The 18,349-nt window shown below is 48.0% G+C and overlaps 3 protein-coding genes across 3 annotated transcripts in view; 2 read left to right on the forward strand and 1 right to left on the reverse strand.

The window, feature by feature from the left end:
* PSME4 (proteasome activator subunit 4) overlaps positions 1–3,849 on the forward strand; it is a 43,814-nt gene extending 39,965 nt beyond the window's left edge. Inside the window, exons 45-47 of the mRNA XM_059467767.1 lie at positions 648–781; positions 1,583–1,717; positions 2,344–3,849. Coding sequence (XP_059323750.1) covers positions 648–781; positions 1,583–1,717 — 269 coding nt within the window. The 3' untranslated portion in view covers positions 2,344–3,849. The remainder of the gene's footprint in view (positions 1–647; positions 782–1,582; positions 1,718–2,343) is intronic.
* A 4,999-nt stretch (positions 3,850–8,848) lies between these two features.
* On the forward strand, positions 8,849–12,199 carry GPR75 (G protein-coupled receptor 75). The gene has a single exon (XM_059468853.1). It carries the CDS (start codon positions 8,849–8,851, stop codon positions 10,379–10,381), a length of 1,533 nt encoding a protein of 510 aa, XP_059324836.1. The 3' UTR covers positions 10,382–12,199.
* Positions 12,200–13,688: 1,489 nt separating this feature from the next.
* Positions 13,689–17,591, reverse strand: LOC132071289 (toll-like receptor 2 type-1). Its single transcript, XM_059468792.1, has 2 exons — positions 17,573–17,591; positions 13,689–16,865 (listed from the first exon to the last, which is right to left on the reverse strand). The coding sequence occupies exon 2, from the start codon at positions 16,862–16,864 to the stop codon at positions 14,240–14,242; it is 2,625 nt and encodes an 874-aa protein (XP_059324775.1). The 5' UTR covers position 16,865; positions 17,573–17,591; the 3' UTR covers positions 13,689–14,239.
* Positions 17,592–18,349: the final 758 nt, after the last annotated feature.

Raw genomic sequence — 18,349 nt, forward strand, 5'->3', positions numbered from 1 at the left:
TAGAATTAACATTAAAGAAGTTTTTCCAGTTTCCAGTTCATAGATGATGAGAGATAGCAAGTTCCTCAATAAATAAAGTCACAACATAGTTTCACTTCTTGCCCACCTTACCGTCTATTTGTTAGCAGTGGGGTTTTTTATTCTAAAAAAACAAAGCAACAAACTCAAAGCAACCAACCAAAAAATAAACCGGAACAAAAACCCCCTTGGTTAACCCTGATTTGGAACTTTGGCTTCTGCCTGGGCATTAAATGCATCTGAGTCACAGTCATTTGACCCAGAAGTTTGCTTTCCATATTGTCCAGTAGTTCTGGGATTTGGGAAAACACTCTGAATGCAGAAAGAGGGAATGTGGAGATGTCACTCATGAGTTACTCATTAGTTTCTTTGAGAGAGGGAAGCTCATTTGAAATGTTTATAAAGTGTCCAGCAGTTGCAGATTGATTCCTATTGGAAGAAGATGTAAAAAATTAAAGATACGAGAATGAATCTGGGATTCTGAGTAAGGAATCAGAGCCAATCTGGAGATCCATAAGTTGATGTCTGTAGAACTCTCTGGATTCCTGCAGAGCTGGAGGTCCCTGCAGTGCCAGGGGTTTGTTGTTGGTTGCCTTTAGCTGAGCTGGGTTGCTGCCCTGGTTTTGCAGACCTGGTGAAGCGCCACGCCGGCGTCCTGGGGCTCAGTGCCTGCATCCTGTCCAGTCCCTACGATGTGCCCACCTGGATGCCACAGCTCCTCATGGATCTCAGTGCCCACCTCAATGATCCCCAGCCTATTGAGGTAAAAATACAGCAGCTCTCAATCAACAGAACACTGCTGAATACCTGTGACTCATTCTTAGTTCTCTTTTCCTGGAAAAGCATAGGAACCTATTAAGAAATTTAATTTCTGCTGCTTTTTACTAAATGACTCCTAATAGTTTTAAAGCATGACCTGCTTTTAAGTATTTTCTGTAGTAGATCTGTCCTTGCTTTCAAATTTAAAGCACTAAACTGAAAGCTTCAAGAGCTGTATTTATAATGAGGAAGTGGGGTTTTTTCATTAAAAATGTCCCTTTTGTGCATGCCATTCTAGGAAACATCAACCTGAACCAAAACATCAGTCTGGAATTTTTAAAATTAAGTGTTATGAGTTGCCCTAGAAATAAGTTTTTAAAGAAATCATTGCCTTTAACTCTTATTGTTTTGCCCTGTCTGTTGGGTTTTGTTGACTGTGACTGTTTTAGTCAGAGTGAGATGAAGAATTCCTTTGATGTTTTCAGACCAAAACCACCCTTTTGAAAAAGGCAGTGGGGGAAAATCGCTTGGCTTTTATTTTATAAGAATCTGTGAATGTTTCCTAGCTCAAAATTGTAGACCCAGGAATCCTTTTTATAAGAATATTGGAGTCACGACCCTGGTCAAAAGACTAACCAGAACTGTGAAAATTAAAACCGTGGGCTGAATTCCCCAGAGCCCTCCTCTCCTCTGGGTCTGCTCCAAGCCTTGGTGGCACTGAGCAGTTGTGTTTGCTGTGTCCTACACTGGTTTTGGTGTGGAGCTGTGTCCCTGGCTGACGGCTCCATCCCACTTGTGCTGGCAGATGACGGTGAAGAAGACGCTGTCCAATTTCCGGAGGACCCACCACGACAACTGGCAGGAGCACAAGCAGCAGTTCACAGATGACCAACTCCTGGTGCTCACTGACCTCCTGGTTTCACCCTGCTATTATGCATAGGTGGGTCTGCTGATGGGTTTTGCCACTAGTTTCACTCTTAGGAATTCTACTCCAGAGTCAGGGAGAATCCTTAACCACAGGGAAAATGCTGCAGCCAAATTTCTGGCCCTTTGCATCTTCCAGTGGTTTTGGTCAGATTTATTTTGGTTAAATATTTAAAATATTGCCCACCTTTCTGTGCATCCCTGTGCTTTGCTAAGACATTTACACTTCTTTTCTTGAATATTGATGTTCCTTTATTTTATTTATTTCTCCATTTTCTGCCAGTTGGCTGCCTTTTAAATGCCTGGCAGTGCCCCTAAAGTGCTGCTTTGTACTTCTGATGCCTCTGAGGACTTTACACCACTCAGTCCAGGCTATCACACCTCAGGATGGGCAATGGCTGCTACCACTGGGTTTCCTCTTCCACACTCTGGCTTTGCTGCCAGAGCTCTTCACACAGGCATGTCCCCAAAGAGTGAATCCATTCCTGGGGTTTCTCTTTGTTACACCACAAGATTCCCATCTCTACTGTATTGTGATGTTTCGTGACAGTATTCCAAGAGAAACTTTAATTTATCTTTTCATATGAACAAGAGCATGAGGCAATATTTGTGTTTTGAACTCTTTTTCTTCTTTCTTTTCAGGCTTCTCCTGGGGAAAATGAGGATGTAGGAATTTTTCTGCGAAATAAAGGAAACTCAAAAGAAATTGATCATGTAGAGAACTTTGTGCTGGAAATCTTGATGCCTAATCAAAACTACTGTTAAATACAAACGTAGAGACCTGGTTCTACTCAAAAGGAATTTCACCTCCCCAGGGAGCAGCTGGGGGAGCCCCAAGGCTGCACCTGCAGGGCCTCATCGTGAGTCCATGGCAAGACCCTTCTCCTTGGCCTGCACCACACATCAGTCTTGTTTCTGCTTCCTTGCACACAGTGACCTACACTGCACATCCCTCACCCCTTCCTCCTGCCCCCTGTTCCCACATTAAGGATGTGCAGAACCAGAGAGTGCTGCAAACAGGAATTTCCCAGTGGAGCTCTCCAATTCTGCTGATGCAACTCCTCCCCCAGTTCATACACAGCCCTGGGAGCCTTCCTTCCTTCCTCAGAGTTTTATTTTTCACTACTGGGATTTGAGCACCATCCAGTCCACCTCAGGGCAGCATTGCCTTTTTGTATTCTCTCCCTTGTGCAAATGTAAATAGCTGAGCTCTGTGCAGTGCAGGGATGGCAGGATGCAGCATGGGCAGCTCCTGCTGCCTGGCCAGGCCTTTAGGGGTGTCTTGATCACGTGTGGAATAAAAAAAATCTATGATTCTCTGCATTTTTAAGGGGGAAATGGGTGTTTCCATGTAATTAGAACCCACAGATAGGAAATGATGGACTGTTAGTGGTGGTTGAATTCACAGAATGAAATGTATGCACAGTGTGGAAAGGCAGTTTTTAACAGTGTATTCTCCTAAAGATTGAGCAAGCATATCTTGTTTGAAGATTGTGGAAGCTCTGTGTTTTCTTGCCTGCAGCTTTGTTAAGAGACTGGTATCAATTGGCTGTTTAACAAGCTGTTTAATATGTGTTACATAGTTGTAAAAGACTGTATAAATTGTAGAGGCATTGCATTGACAAAACATTGTACAGTTTGCAACCTTTTACATAACACCATTGTGAGATTAATTTGTAAAGATTCATACTTAGATGTTAATACAGTAGTGGTTCTGGCTTTTGTATCAAAACAAATGCCATTCTTAGTTTTTTAAATTATTTTCTTTAACAGAATATCTCTTTGTGTTTGAGAGGGTTTGTTTTGCTTTTCCTGTATCTCATGTCTGTGTCTCATTCAGATTTTACTGCAACACGTGTGGCCATTTCTCAATGCTGACATCACATATTCTGGTGTGATCCATTCATAGAACGTGAGGTACATGGAAATAACTCATAAACTGGTGTGTGTTTCATCTTTTCATGCAAAATCCCCCAGGAGCACTGAGACCTTTGTGTGGCTCATCCCAGATTTCCAAGCACAGCAGTGCTCCTGGGGCTGTATTTAAGGAGTGTCAGCACACGGATGTAACCACTGTATAGCGTAGTGCCAAAATTATTATTTCAATTGTGTACGTAGTTTAAGACCCAATAAATGGACTGTTTGTAACTACTGCATCTTCCTGTATTTCTAAAGAGGAAATGTGTTGGTTTGAGACTGTAACTTGAGGTTTTTACAGTGCTTTTGAGCTTGGATGAGGCCTGTGTTTGTCCTGGGATTTGCTAATGAGTTAAGGCATCATTAAGGACTAATTAAAGATCTTGTTCTAATGTCTAGGAAATCAGCTTTTACATTTATGGAAAAATACCTTGTGCCAGGAAAACACCTGTTAACTTCTGAGAACTGGAGAAACTGGTATTTGTTGGAGAGGGTTTTGCTGATGGAATGAAATCTTTGCAAGTGATGGAATTAAGTCTTTACAGGTGATGGAAAGCCTTTGCTGAAGAGGGTCATCTTTAAAGGATCCTTGGCTGATGAAGTGTTGGAGCAGATATTGCATGTGCTGTTCTACAGCTCTGCTGCTTTGTGCTGTACTTGGGAATCTCTTTTCTCTTTCCTTAGTCAGGGTATAGCTGGAATTGGTTGAGGTTTCAGTGCACTGTAGGGAATCATGCTCTGGTCAGGAGTGGTATTAATTCCCAACACCTCATAAATCAACAGTAAATTGTTTTACCCAAAGAGATCCCCCAATAAATACAGCAAAATATCCAAAATACATTTTTATAGGATGAAATACATCTGTGGTAGCGTGAGCAAACTTGTGCTGGTTGAGTTTTGGTGAGGGAAGGGTTGTTAGTCTCTTGTCCTGAAAATGCAGGAGCAATTTTTTACCACCAAATCTTCACCAAACACCACAACTGCATTACTGGAAAGTTATTCCCTAACTTTTCCCAAGCAACACCCACATCCTGAATTCTGAACTTTCACCACTGATGTCTTTTACTGTCTCTTCCCTGAAGCTGTCAAGATAAACCAACTGCAGTGCCTCAGTCTGGAGAGGGAGAGATTTCTAGCACGAGAAGAGAGAATTTTTCCCCTTGGCACAGGAGAGGAGAGGGGAAAAATGTCTTGAGCACAGTTTGATAGCCTCGACATCCTTAGTGACCACCTGTCAGACTGCACAGATAACCTGTGACCATCATGGGGAAGCGCCAAAGAAAGAAAAGATGTAAGGCAGAATTTGGGAGGTTTGGGAGGTGGTTTGGTTTGTTGAGGTTGGGGGTTTTTGTTGGATTTTTTGGGGGTTTGGTTTGGTTTTTAAACACTCAAGATGCCAGTGATGTACTGCTCAGTGACTCTTGCTAGACCATTAAATGGTGTGATGTCCCCTATTTCCATAATCAGGTGGGTATATTTGACGTTAATTTTGATATATAAGAAAATTACAAGTAGGCAAATTAGACTTTTAACCTGTGCTTTTAGGTTGTTCCCCAGTTTCAGCATTGGTGGATTGTGTTGGTAACAAGTTCATGAATGGATTTGGGTTTTAATTAAAGAGGCAAAGGGATGAAGTTCCTTATTTCTGGTATATTATGACTTTATTCCTGTTATGTCCAGGTATCTCCCTTTCCCCCTTCTCACTTCTCTCCCAGGCTGCTGGGACTGCTGTGCTGGGTACTCTGGATGATGTGATGATGTCTCCTGTCAGTTTTTCACAGTTAGGCATCCCCAGCATCCCACACCCTGCTCAGTCTCACACTTCCTTCCACAGCTTCGGGCTTCCTGGAATCCGGCAGCAGAGCCTCCAGCTCCCTTTTCCCCAGGGCTGTGGAAAACACAATAATCTGGTAAGATATAAGGGGAAAATCAAGCCCTGTGGCAGCAGAAGGGTTTGCTGGCCACTCTCCTGGGAAGATTTTAACTCTAACCCTGCTGTGAGTTACCAGCTGATGTGTTTTGCATCCTCATAGCATCCTGCAGTACCTGAAAGGCAACTTCTAATTGCCTAATAATTCTGTTTCTAATAAAAGGAGGGGGATTTTACCTCAGCCTGCTCTAGATTTCCCAGGTGCCAGCAGGCAGAGGAATCCCTGCTCCAAGGATGGGGTTCCAGGTGGTTCATCCAAGGCAAGGCCCTCAGGGCACTGGTGCAGAGATAGTTACAGCCTGGTTAATGTCAAAGACAAACTCTGTGCAAGATGTAGGATGTTGCTGAGCAGATTTTGCTGCTGCAGATGGAGCTGGACACACACTTCCCTTGGGGAATGTGAGATGCCATCATTTCTGATTGGCTTCTTAGGAAAGCCAGCAATAATAAACCAAATAAATCTGTTCTAGCAATAAGTGCAATCATATTACAATAAATCCAGGTAGAAGCCCAGCTGAGTTCACCCTGAAAGTATTCTGTTAAAAGCTTTTCACTGCTACTCTTATTTATTCTCTCCTGGCTTTTATTTCTTTTTTTTTTTTTTTTTTTTTCTGGGTTAATTTCCCCTTTTATTATTCCAGCTGTTTTCTCCTATAACTCTTTTGTTAAAATCATAAGACTCAAATCTTTGACTGAGATGAGGACAGATTTCAACAATTAAAAGTAATTTCCAGCAAATATCTGCAGAAAACCGTTGTCAAAAATGCCTTGGGAACAATGTTTCTCCTTATGCAGTAGGAACTCCAAGACTGAACAATGAGAAGCTTGATAGTTCTAGAGAGCACTGGATTTTTAAGTGCTTTTTAAGTAATTAAAGGAATTAAAGTTTAAGGAAGGCTTGGCTGCTGCAAAGAGTAAATACCCTTGTACCTTGTGCAAGGTAAGTTTTGCTCTTGTGATTCCCACCTTGCAAAACACACTTTCCCCCACTACTTTTCTCCCCCACCCAAACTTTGGTAATTATTTTAAAAGCTAAAAAGTCCTTTTTAAAAGGGACAGACGGGTGAGACACTTTGCTGTGCCACAGGGGCTGAGCAGGGCTTTGCGCTCCCATGGAGATCCTTTTTGCCTCAGCTCATTCCCTTGCTCCCTGAGAACAATCCCTTCTCATTTTCTGCTGGAATGTCTAAGGCTTGCAGCCTTGAACCAGCTACAATTTCCCCTCCATTTCAAATCACAGTTAATAACTGTAGAGGGGTAAAACAACCAAACCCCACTCTTGCACTAGGGTTACATTTTGTCACTCCTGTTTAATCCCATAATTAAGTGTCCTCTAATGTTTATAAATAACAAAATTCAACGAGGGAGATCCAGTTTGTCAATGAAAGAACAATGAGGGCCAAGATTCACCCACAGATTTCAAATTAACTGCAAATGACAACAAAAATACAAGTAAGGGAAAATAAAGAGACAGCCAAGCTGAGAGAGGAGATAATTTGAAGCCACAGAAAACCATGTTTTGTGTTTTGAACCTTCTCCCTCTTGTATACAACCAGTTTAAGGACTAAATCAAGCCAAAATGCACCTGCTCAGGCTGCAAGGCACTGCTGCAGCCAGCTGCTGGCATTTGCCCCAAGAACAAATCCACCCCCATTAGCACTGGGAGTGTGTTTAGCAGGGCAAGGCTCACAGGCCAGGCTGCTGTCACCAGCCAGAGGGTGACAGCATAATATAAAAATATTGCTCTGGGGTTTAGAAATGAAGGTATTGAAAAAGAAACAGGCAGGCGGCACTGGGAAGCTTTCAGGTATCAAGCTTGCACATTTGTGGCTGTCTGGATGGCTCTACAAAGCACCAAGCACTGGGGTAGGGGATGTTTATTAAAACAATAGATTAATGTGTATATAATGATTGTAAGACAAGTGCACGCACAAGTCAGAAATACTGGCTCTACTGTATTTTCATAATGCTTTTGTGCCTTTTCTGGCTGGATTTTGGTTTCTTCCACCTGGATTTCCAGTGCCATGGTGGCCCTTCAGCTGTGTCTGCCTCAGAGAACAGGCGTGGAACGTTCACATCCCTGTAAGTACTTCAAAACCATCCCTTTAATGCTCAGCTATCCATCACTACTATATTTGTGATAGCAGTTGGCAGTTAACAGATAAATTATGTTGAATGTTTTCCCTCCCCATGGGAACCCAGAAGGTTCTTTGCCTTTGCTTCTGAGCAAACACAAAGGGCACCCAGGCCCCACTGAGCTGGCTCAGGAAAGGGATGCAGAAGTGCAAGCAGGGCGGGAGCAGCATGCAGAGCTTTGATGTTGATGCTGAGCAGGTTTTGGGTTGAGGCAGGTGTTTTGTTGGTGCACAGTGAGCACAGATCCTCTGCTCTGGGTGGACCCTACCTGGAACACTGCATCCAGCTCTGGGTCCTGGGACGGGACACAGCTGCTGGAGCAAGGCCAAAGGAGGCACCAAGTTGCTCAGAGGGATGGGGCAGCTCTGCTGTGAGGAAAAGCTGAGAGAATTGGGATTGGATTGTTCAGCCTGGAAAAGAGAAGCTTTGGGCTGACCTCATTGCAACCTGAAGGAAACTTAGAGGAAAGATGCAGCAACACTATTTACAAGGGCATGTGACAGGACAAGGGAGAATAGGTTCAAATTGAAAGACAGTCGGTTCTAATATTGGATATTAGGAAGAAATTCCTCCCTGAGACGTTGGTGAGGCCCTGGCACAGATTGCTCAGGGAAGCTGTGGCTTCCCCATCCCTGGGAGTGTCCATGGCCAGAAACCTGGGCTAGTGAAAGGTGTCCCTGCCCATGGCATGGAGAGGAACGAGATGCTCTTGCAGTCCCTTCCCACCCGAACGCTCCTGTGGTTCTCTAGCCCACTCTCTGTGCTGCTCCACCCGCTCGCATCACCGCTGCTCCCCGAGCTGCAGCGGCGGACATGCAGCGCCAGCGCGGCTGTGGAGCCAGCTCGGTGCCGCCTCCCGCGGGCCGCCCGTGCCCGGCGGTGCGGGGAGGCCGCGGCTCTGTCCCCGCGGCTCGGCCCCGCCGCGGCGGAGGGAGCGGAACGGAGCGGGGAGGGGCCGGGCCGGGCGCCATGGCGGGGCGGGAGCGCTGAGGCGGCGGTGAGGGGGCCGGGCGGGAGCCCTGAGGCGGCGGTGAGGGGGCGGTGAGGAGGCAAGGTGGGAGCCCCGCGGCGGCGATGAGCGGGCTGTGAAGGGGACGGGAGGTGATGAACGGGCTGTGAAAGGGCCGGGCGGCGATGAGCGGGCTGTGAAGGGGCCGGGCGGCGATGAACGGGTCGGGGCGGCTGCCGGCCGGGCCCGCGGAGCAGCTGGGCGCGAACGGCAGCGGCCCCGCGGAGCTGCGGGAGGGCACCCACGCCGCCACGCTGGCCGCCTGCGCCTCCCTGCTGGCCCTCGTCTTCTGCCTCGGCTCCTACGGCAACCTCATCGTGCTGCTCTCCTTCTTCGACCCGGCCCTCCGGAAATTCCGCACCGACTTCGACTTCATGATCCTCAACCTCTCCTTCTGCGACCTCTTCATCTGCGGCGTGGCCGCCCCCATGTTCGCCTTCGTCCTGTTCTTCGGTCCGGCCCGCGGCGTGCCCGGCACCTTCTGCTTCACCTTCCACCTCACCAGCTCCGGCTTCATCATCATGTCGCTCAAGACGGTGGCGGTGATCGCTCTGCACCGGCTGCGCATGGTGCTGGGCAAGCATCCGCACCGCGCCGCCTCCGCGCCCTGCTCGCTGCTGCTCACGCTGCTGCTCTGGGCCGCCAGCTTCACCCTGGCCACGCTGGCCACGCTGCGCACCCGCGGCTCCCGCCTCTGCCTGCCCATGGCCAGCCTGCCCCGCGGGCAGGGCAGGCTCATCCTCTACCTCTATGTCACCGACTTCATCTGCTGCGTGGCCGTGGTGTCCGTGTCGTACGCGATGATCGCCCAGGCCCTGCGCAGGAACGCGCGGGCCAGGCGGTGCCCTCCTGCCGCCGTGGCCGTGGGCAGCGCCCGGGCTCAGCCCTTCGCGGGGCCCGGGGCCGTGCCGGCTCTCTACAGGACCCAGAGCTGCGGCAAGCCGCCCCACGGCCATGCCAAGCTCCCCGGCCGGCTCCCGCTGGCCTCGGCCGTCAACCTGGCCACGGCCAAAGACTCCAAGGCGGTGGTGACGTGCGTGGTCATCGTGCTCTCGGTGCTGGTGTGCTGCCTGCCCCTGGCCATCTCCTTGGTGCAGGACATGCTGTCCGGCAGCGGTGGCTTTGTGCTTTACCAGTTCGAGCTATGTGGGTTTACCCTCATCTTTTTCAAGTCGGGATTAAATCCCTTTATATATTCCCGCAACAGCGCGGGGCTGCGGAGACGCATGCTCTGGTGCCTGCAGTGCGTGGCCCTGGTCTTTTTCTGCTGCAAGCACAAGACGAGGCTTCGAGCCATGGGCAAAGGCAGCCTGGAGGTCAACAGGAACAAGTCGTCCCACCACGAGACCAACTCGGCCTACATGTTGTCCCCGAAGGCCCAGAAGAAGGGTTTGGAGCAGGCGTGCGGTGGCAGCCACTCCAAGGACAGCGTGCTGAGCCCCAAGGCGTCCGCGGGGCAGCAGCAGCAGCACTACGGGCAGAGCAGCTCCACGCCCATGAACACGCGGATCGAGCCCTACTACAGCGTGTACAACAGCAGCCCCTCGGCCGAGGCCAGCACCCCGCACAGCCTGCAGCCCGCCGGCTCCGCCTTCGCCAAGCCCTGCGGCGCCGCGCTCCATCCCTCGGGCAGCACGGCGGGGCGGGAATGCGGCGCTGCCAGGCTCGTACCGCTGCCCTCCGTGTAGCCTTGGCACCTCCCGGCCTTTCCAAAGGGCCTCCCGCTCCGCTCCGGGGAGGAACTGCTCCAAACTCCGTGCTGCTGCTGCTGCCAGTGAATAGAAACACCGCTCCCGTTCGCGGTGGAAGCGAACGCGGGGCTGTCGCCTCTTTGACGCGCTCTGGAGTTGCCGTGGAGAGCCAGCAAGGGGGATATTTTGGGTTTGTTACTAAGTTTTACTGCTGGGCGAGTAAAAAAACCCTCGATGCCATGATTGTGCGGTTCATTATGTCATTGTGCCAGGTTGGACGGGGCTCAAGGTAACCTGGGGCAGGGGAAGGTGATGCCTGGAACTGGATCATCTTTAAGGTCCCTTCCAACCCAAACCATCCTATGACAACACCAAGTTTTATTTTGTATTTTCAGGAAGGAAGAACTGGGGAGATGCTTGGTAGTATTTGAGTTTAAACTCTTCCCGTTGCAGGAGGTTGGAAGAATCAATGTTTTTCATTATTGACTAAAGTCCTTTATTTTCACAGGGTGAAACCCTGCTTCTGTGGAGGTAAATGGCAAAATTTCTATGAACTCAGCTGAAGTTCATGATTTCAGTTTTGGCTTCTTTGTCTGGTCAGTGTTCTATTTCCACTGGGAGGGACATTTGGGAAGTGTGGCCCTGGGACAAACCTCTGCAGTATTTATATATATACCTGCTGGGTGTTGACTTTAATGATGATGGCATTCTGTATCCCAAAATAATTTGGAGAAGTGTTTTACATCTGATAGAAATAACCATGCACTACCTAATTATATGCATTTTCTTGAGGATGAAGATGAGTTTTGCAATATTATGTGACTGATACACCAGGAGGAGCACAGTCACCTCTGGAATTCCCTAACTGGTCAGCTGTCAGGCACAGAGTCGTGTTGCTGCTTGCTCTTTTGCCCATGACTTTGTATAAATTGGGATTTGGCCATTCCTGACAGCCAGAACTGACAGCTGCTAACATTTCTAAAACCAGAATGACAAGTTTTTGAAGTTTTGTTAAGTCTCAACATCAGTTTGAGTTCGTCTGTCTGCTTAGAAATTTTGTCTGTTGGTCTACACAGTGAGCAAATAACAGAAGTTAAGTATTTTTTAATAAATTCACCCATTTGTGTTGTATCTTATTGTGGGAATTCCATGGGAGACAGAACAATTCAGGGGCATTTAAATTCCCCTGAATTCCCCTCTGTCTAATTTAAATTAGACATTTCTTGCTCTAAGTGGGCCAGATCTCTTCCAAACAAGCAATCACCTTTCAGCTTCTGTGGACTTCAGCAGTCTCAGTGTCTCCAAAATAATTGTGCCACAGGCTTTTGATGCCTTGCTATAGGAAAGTGCCACATCTCCAGGAAAATGACAGTGATGGGAATGTGATTTGTTACTTTAGAGACAAAAAATGTCCACATCATTGCTGTCTGTGAGTTGTTGGTTCAGGCTTTTTGTTAACCAAACTGTTCTCAAGATTCTCCTGGAACACTGCTCTTTGTTTAACACTGAATATTAATTAATTCTGAATAATTCAAACCAGCTTTCTTGCAATAAAATCAGTGTGAACAACTTTCTAATACAAATGTAAAATGGAAATTATTTCCATAAATCTTTTCTCTCTGCCCAGATTTTTTTTTCTCTAAATGAATAATGTGGTTCTTTCTAAACTAGGCACAAAAGAGAATGAAAAGATCTTGTTTGGCTTTTCCGTATTTGAATTTCTCTTCAGTACAAATCGTACTGGAGGGAAAAATACACATGAGGCAGTTTTGGGGGTTTGCTGTGTGTATGTGCAACTTCTCCTGTGCCATTAGATCACATGAATTCATCACATGTTTGAAATTAAACCACTCACACCTCATTAAACATTTGCATTGAGTTTTCATGTGGGAGTAAAGCAAGAAAGGGGCCAAGCAGGAGGTTTTATTGCCTTTGTGTGACAAAAGAACTGAAATCCCATCAAAGCTCTTGGCAGTTAACCCCTGGTGCCAGCTGTGCCCTTAACACCACCTGTGTAATTAACATTGGTGTTAATCTGTACAGTGTCACAGTGCCAGATAGGAAAGTGCAGCACCTTTTCATCTGCAGGAGGAACAAAACCTCATTTAAGTTGCTCTTACAGTTGCAGCTGTACTAAATAGCTGTTTTGTGGGAGGTTCATGGGTGTAATAAATCCAGATTGGATTTTGAAAGCAGGTACAACTTTGCAGTGAATCATTGACTGAAATAATCAAATTTTTGATAAAGTAGTTGAATTAGACTGTCCTGGAGTATAACATCTCCTTTTTTTTTTCCCTTAGTCTCTTCCATCAGAAGCCTGCTGAGCACAGAACCAGTAAAGAACCAGTAAAGTCACTGCAAGGTTAACAAGCAGCAGTGGAATTGAGAGGGAAGCAGCAGTGTGGGAAGAGAGGAAGTGAGAAATGTGACCACTGAGTGCTTTAGAAAGAGGAAAGCATAAAGGTTATTAGAAAAACAACAGATTAATTACTTGTGGCTCATTAATCTAATTAACAAGCGACTTCTGGTTGCTTAAATGAACAAAAATATTTAATATTTCTATAATTCACAGTCTTTTTAAGCCCTAGAGCTCTGTGGTGAAGAGTTGGCTTTTTCAGCTGCTGGCCTGCAGGATTGTGGGGTTTATCCTCATATATAAAATCTCAAAGCTGATGATGCCAAATAGTTTTGCTGAGGAAAGGTGGGTTTGCACTGAGTTCCAAGGGATCTCTGTCAGTGGAGATGTTTGTTGCATGTTCCCCCTTTTGGCAGCAAACAGGTTGGTGTTGGTCTGGTTTTGTCACAGCAGAGCCAGGAATTGGAATTGGAAAAGGAATTTTTCACAGTCTGTGTTCCAAACATGCTGCATTCCTGGACTGGGGATTTTCTACTGGGAAGTTGTTTGTGTTTGCTCATCACAGGAGCAAGTCCAAGTCATGCTAAACCAAATAATTTGTCCTCACCTGGTGTTTATTTTCTGTCACAGTCTGTTGATTTCCCTTGAATGTGAGAGTTGGATCAGCTGAATTTCTTTTGTTTTTTTTTCCCAAGCACAATAAATAAAATTATCAAGTGGCACTAGGTGAGGGCAAGGCCCATGCAGAGGTAGTACTGAGTCCACTGGAAATGGGTCAGGGTGACTGTGTGAGATGGAACTTTCCTAAATCTAAACAATAATGTACACAACTTGCTTATTCCCCAGAGATTTGTGATTAAACACGGCTCACCCCAATCATTTAACAGCAAAGACCACCACACTCAGCTGGTTCTTTTTGTACTGTCTGGTTGTATATTTTATTCTGAATTTACTAAAGATTTTCAAGTCTCATCTCTTGCAGCAGTCACTGAACCCACAGTCTGTAGCAGAGTGGGTTTAAGTCTCTCTCAGAGGGCTACATTAAGTCAATCTTTACTCTCCTCTTGCCAAAGCAAAGAAAGGAGCTGCTCCCTGTGCACCAGCATGGTTTGTGGCTCTCTTACCTGCACACAGGGCGTGTTCCCACCTCAAGCCGTCCCAGAACTGGGAATCAGTCCTAAGACACCACTCCTCACTGCCACCACCTCAGGAAGGCAGCAAGGACATGCAGCATGACCTGAGCAGTTCTTCCTTTCAGGTGACATCCACAGCACTTAAAGAAATGCTGGGAATAGCTGGACAAATTCAAGCATCCAGGAGGAAAAGGCTTTTTATCAGTGCTCGGGTCTCATCCCGTCACAATTCTTTATCAGAGGGAATAACGAGTGTGCTGCAGTCCCCCAGACAAACCCCTGGGCATGACAGCAGCCTTTGCAGGAGGTAAATGCTTTTATCTCACCACAGGCTTTCCAGTCACAGCCCTCAGAGTTCCATGGGTCTCATTCCAACTCCTGCATCTCCAGAGCAGATCCGTTCTCCGCTCTCACGAGCGGCTCGTTGGTTGTTCTTAGGACAGCTTTTAGCTGATGCCAGAACATTTTCTGCTTGTGTTCTTCAGGGCTCCACTTCAAGTAAGTTTTCCTTCTCAGCAGTTTCCTGAGTTTGCTGAATTTCTGTGGGACGCTGTGGGGTGGGAGATCTTCCAGCACGATCATGATGAGGGAATCCAGGTTTTCGTTCAGGACCCGGTGTTCGGCAAAATACAGCTCGTACTGGCACCAGCAGCTGTTCACAAAGCTGGGAGAGAGAACAAAAAGCACCTTATGGCTGTTCTCTATGCAGTAAAAAATGTTCCCAAGCACAGGATGCCCTGGCTTAAAATCCCTCTCATGGTAGCATATCCTGAAGCCATCATTTTCCAGCTTTTTCAGCAGGTTCTCTTTGGTCCATTTGGCGTCGTGCTCGCTGTACGAGATGAAGGCATCATAGACTTTGTTCTCTGGCCTCTTCTCATACTGCCTCCTCTTGGCCATGCACCAGTACCAGCCCATCCTGACGTACCAGGGCCCGTCCAGCCTCCAGCAGAGCAGGGTGAGGGCCAGCACGGCCAGGCTGGCGGCGGCAGCGGTCACGGCCAGCTGGACAGCCAGGGAGCAGCGCAGCAGCGTCAGGCGGCTGCTGCCCACCAGGGAGCCCCGGCGCTGCGGGGGGAAGCTGCACCTCATGGCCCCCCTGCCCCTGATCTCCAGCTGGGGATCGTGGAGGTAAACGTTCACGAACCAGTACAGGTCACAGGTACAGAAATAGTGGTGCCCTTGGACAGCCAGAAGCCTGAGGCTCGTCAGTGGGCCGAACGTGGCCTCCGCAATGGTCGTGATGGCGTTGTCGCTGATGTCCAGCTCGACCAGAGAGGCTGGGAGAGAGCCACGCTGCAGAAAGGAGATCTTATTCCCTGACAGGTTGAAGTACTTCAGCCCTGGGAGGGATGCCCCGAAGCCATCGGGCAGCTCTGGGATCAGGTTGTGGCTGCTGTCCAGGCTGGTCAGTGCAGGAAGGTGGCCAGCAGCCTCCAGGCGTGTGATCAGGTTCCCAGAAACATTGAGGTGTTCCAACTTCTCCAGGGCAGAAGTTAAGGACAACACCTTCACCTTGTTTTTACTAAGATCACATTTTTTTAAGGCTGATGGAAAAAGCTCTGTGTGTACACCCATAATTTTGTTATTTTGAATCCTAAATACTGTTAGGTTGGAGAGGGATTTCAGGCTGGGGGAGATGACTTTGATGTCGTTGTTGCTGATGTCAAGATGCTGCAGGGAGGGGGGGAAACTGGGAAGTACAGAAATGAAGTTGCTGCTGAGGTCCAGAAATAGCAGTTCTTCCACTGTGTCAGCAAACCACTCTGGCAGCTCCACAATGGAGCAGTTGGACATCTTCAGGTGTTTAACTTTGTCTGGAAGGCTTTCAATGGGTGTCCCAACCTCCTTCCTGACAAAGGAGATGGCGTTGATGTGCACAGTTCCAGGGGGAGGGGTGCACATTGGAAGCGCATTCTCGCTTTCTGAGAATGCTCTGTAGATGAAGTGGTTGCCTTGAACATGCATTTTTTCCAAGTTAACCAATTTTTTAGCAAAATTCAGGGGTATTTGGCTGATGTTGGTGAAGGACAAATCAATTTCCTTGATGCTGGAAGGGAGGCACAGCGTATCCAGGCTGTTGATGGGGTTGTTGCTGATGTTTAGGAACAAAAGCTGGTGGGATGGGAACTCACAGAAGGACGAAGGATCCAGGATGTTAATGGTTAACTTGTTGAAGCTGGCATCGATGGACAGAGTGTTTTCCATGTGGAAGAACAGCGTAAACAGATACAGAAGATCCATTTCCACGTTGTTGTGACTGATGTCAAGCTCCAAAATCCTGTCCAGCTGGGCTTTGCAGAGATCCTCGTCCAGTTTTAACATCAGCTCGTCCTGGGTGAGGTTGCTGTGGGACAGGTTGAGTGTCCCATTGATGGGAGTTCCACAGAGGGTGGGCTCAGGTGGGGCTGTGGGAAGGGCTGTTGTGTTCCTCTCTCCCTTCCTAAGAAAATTCCCTGGGCTTCTCCTGAGCCTGGGGCTAAGGATTTGCAGGAGAGACCGAACTCCAGAACGTGACAGCTCCTCTGCAGGAGCAGAAGGCTCCAGAGCAGCCTCTGAGGATCTGCCAGAATTCCTGGAAAGCTGCAAAGACCTCGGAGCTTTGCCAGCAGGTGAGAGCTTCAGGTGGGGTGGGAGATCTGACAGAAGCAGCTTCTCATCATTAAATGATAAATCCACAGAAACCAGGCTGAGCAGAGTCTGGAATGCTCCAGGCTCAACAGCCCTGATCCGATTGTAGGAAAAGTCCAGAACTTCCAGCCAGTCAAATCCTTCCAAGTCCCCCTTGGTAATTTTTTCAATGGCATTGTGTGAGAAATTGAGAGCTCTTGCTGTTTTTGGAGCCCGTGCTTCTGAGACAGAGGAGAGATTTGAATAGGAGTAGTTATAAACCAGGAAGGCTGGAGGTGTTCTCCACATTAGGAATCCATGTGCCCCGCTGAGTAAGAAGGGAATGAAGTAGAAATGAAGGTAGCCAGCAGGGATCCTCATCCTGGAGAAAATAAATGTTAAATCCATCATTATAATATGTTAATGAATACCCTTTAAAATAATCCAAATTTGCTTGAAGTCCATATCAATTTATAATAATTTGGAGGAAGAGGGAAGTCCATATCAATTTATAATAATTTGGAGGAAGAGGGTTTGCATTTCCTTTTTAAAAGAGGCTCCTGCCTTCCTTAGCAGATGCCTGTCTTTTCAAACCAAGACAATTTGTAATGCCCTTCATGGCTCTGTGGGACTCAGGTTTTATGTCTCCCATCCCAGTGCACGGCAGCCAAATAAAAAAAAAAAACAAACCTGTTCAGCCACTCCAGTGTCACCCCAGGGAGCTTCATGTCATTCTGTGACCCCGGATCTTCCCCTGAGCCCAGCCCTGGAGCTTTGCCCTGCCCCGGCTTTACCAGTGCCATTTGTTTGGCCTTTCCTGTCAAAGTTTTCCTGGGAGCAGGACATGGGATCAGCCCAGCCTTTCCCGGCAAAGGCAGGTGCAGAGCTCCATGTGAGTAACCTGTGTCACCACAGTCCCCCTTGCTGCTCAGCTGAAGGGAAGGGACATCAGTGACCTCCCAGCTCTGTCCCCACTGCCAGCAGCACCCCCAGCCCAGCCCAGCCCACAGGAACCCGCGGGGTCTGATAAGCATTTTAATTTGTCGCACAGCTCTCTCCTCGCTTCCAGCCACCCTCTGCCCCCTGTACCTGCTCTCCTGGATGCTCTTCTCTCCCTTTCCGCCGCCTCCGGTGCCTTTTGTGGGGCTGGAGCGGAGGGGACACCCCGGGACGGCCCAGCCTCGCCCCCTCCCCTGTGCCCGCCGGAGGAGGAGGAGGAGGGGGCGGAGATGATGCTCCCCGCGGAAATCCGCCAAGTTTTCCCCTTCGTGCCGCTCTCGGGCGTTGCCCAACCCGTGCCCGAGGGGGAAATAAAAGGTGGAAGTTGCTCGTTTAATGCATCACAGCGTGGTCCCGAGGTTTGCCTCGGCCTCAGCATCATAGGTGGGGGAAAAAAGTGAGAAATGGAGTTCAGCGAGGAGGGCATGGGCTGACCAGAATCCAGCAGGGATTCAGACTGCAGGAATGCTGAGGGAGCTTGGAGTGATCCTTCCAGGAGAACACAGAGCAAAGAATGGAGCAACACCCTGGTGCTGTGGTCATGCTCTGTCAAAAACAACACTGCTAAGGGGAACAGAGCCAAAGGAATGATCCAGCCAAAGCTGATTCCGCCTTCGTTATGTCAGAAATTCAGGTTACTTGTGCTGTTAGCCCGTGCTGGTGACCAAAGGCACTCAAACTCCTCATAACCATGAAATGGCATCAACTGTAAACTTCACCTTTGCCTCTCCCTCAAAGAAAATAATGTAAAAACAGCTTGACTGGGGAGAAGAGGCCATCACACATCCTGGGGTCAGCTGATGCCCCACAGGGACACCTGGATAAAAACCTTATTCTGAATTATTACCTGGAGCTTTCACTGGGGCC

The sequence above is a fragment of the Ammospiza nelsoni genome, chromosome 3 (genome assembly GCF_027579445.1).
Source record: "Ammospiza nelsoni isolate bAmmNel1 chromosome 3, bAmmNel1.pri, whole genome shotgun sequence".
Classification (NCBI taxonomy): domain Eukaryota; kingdom Metazoa; phylum Chordata; class Aves; order Passeriformes; family Passerellidae; genus Ammospiza; species Ammospiza nelsoni.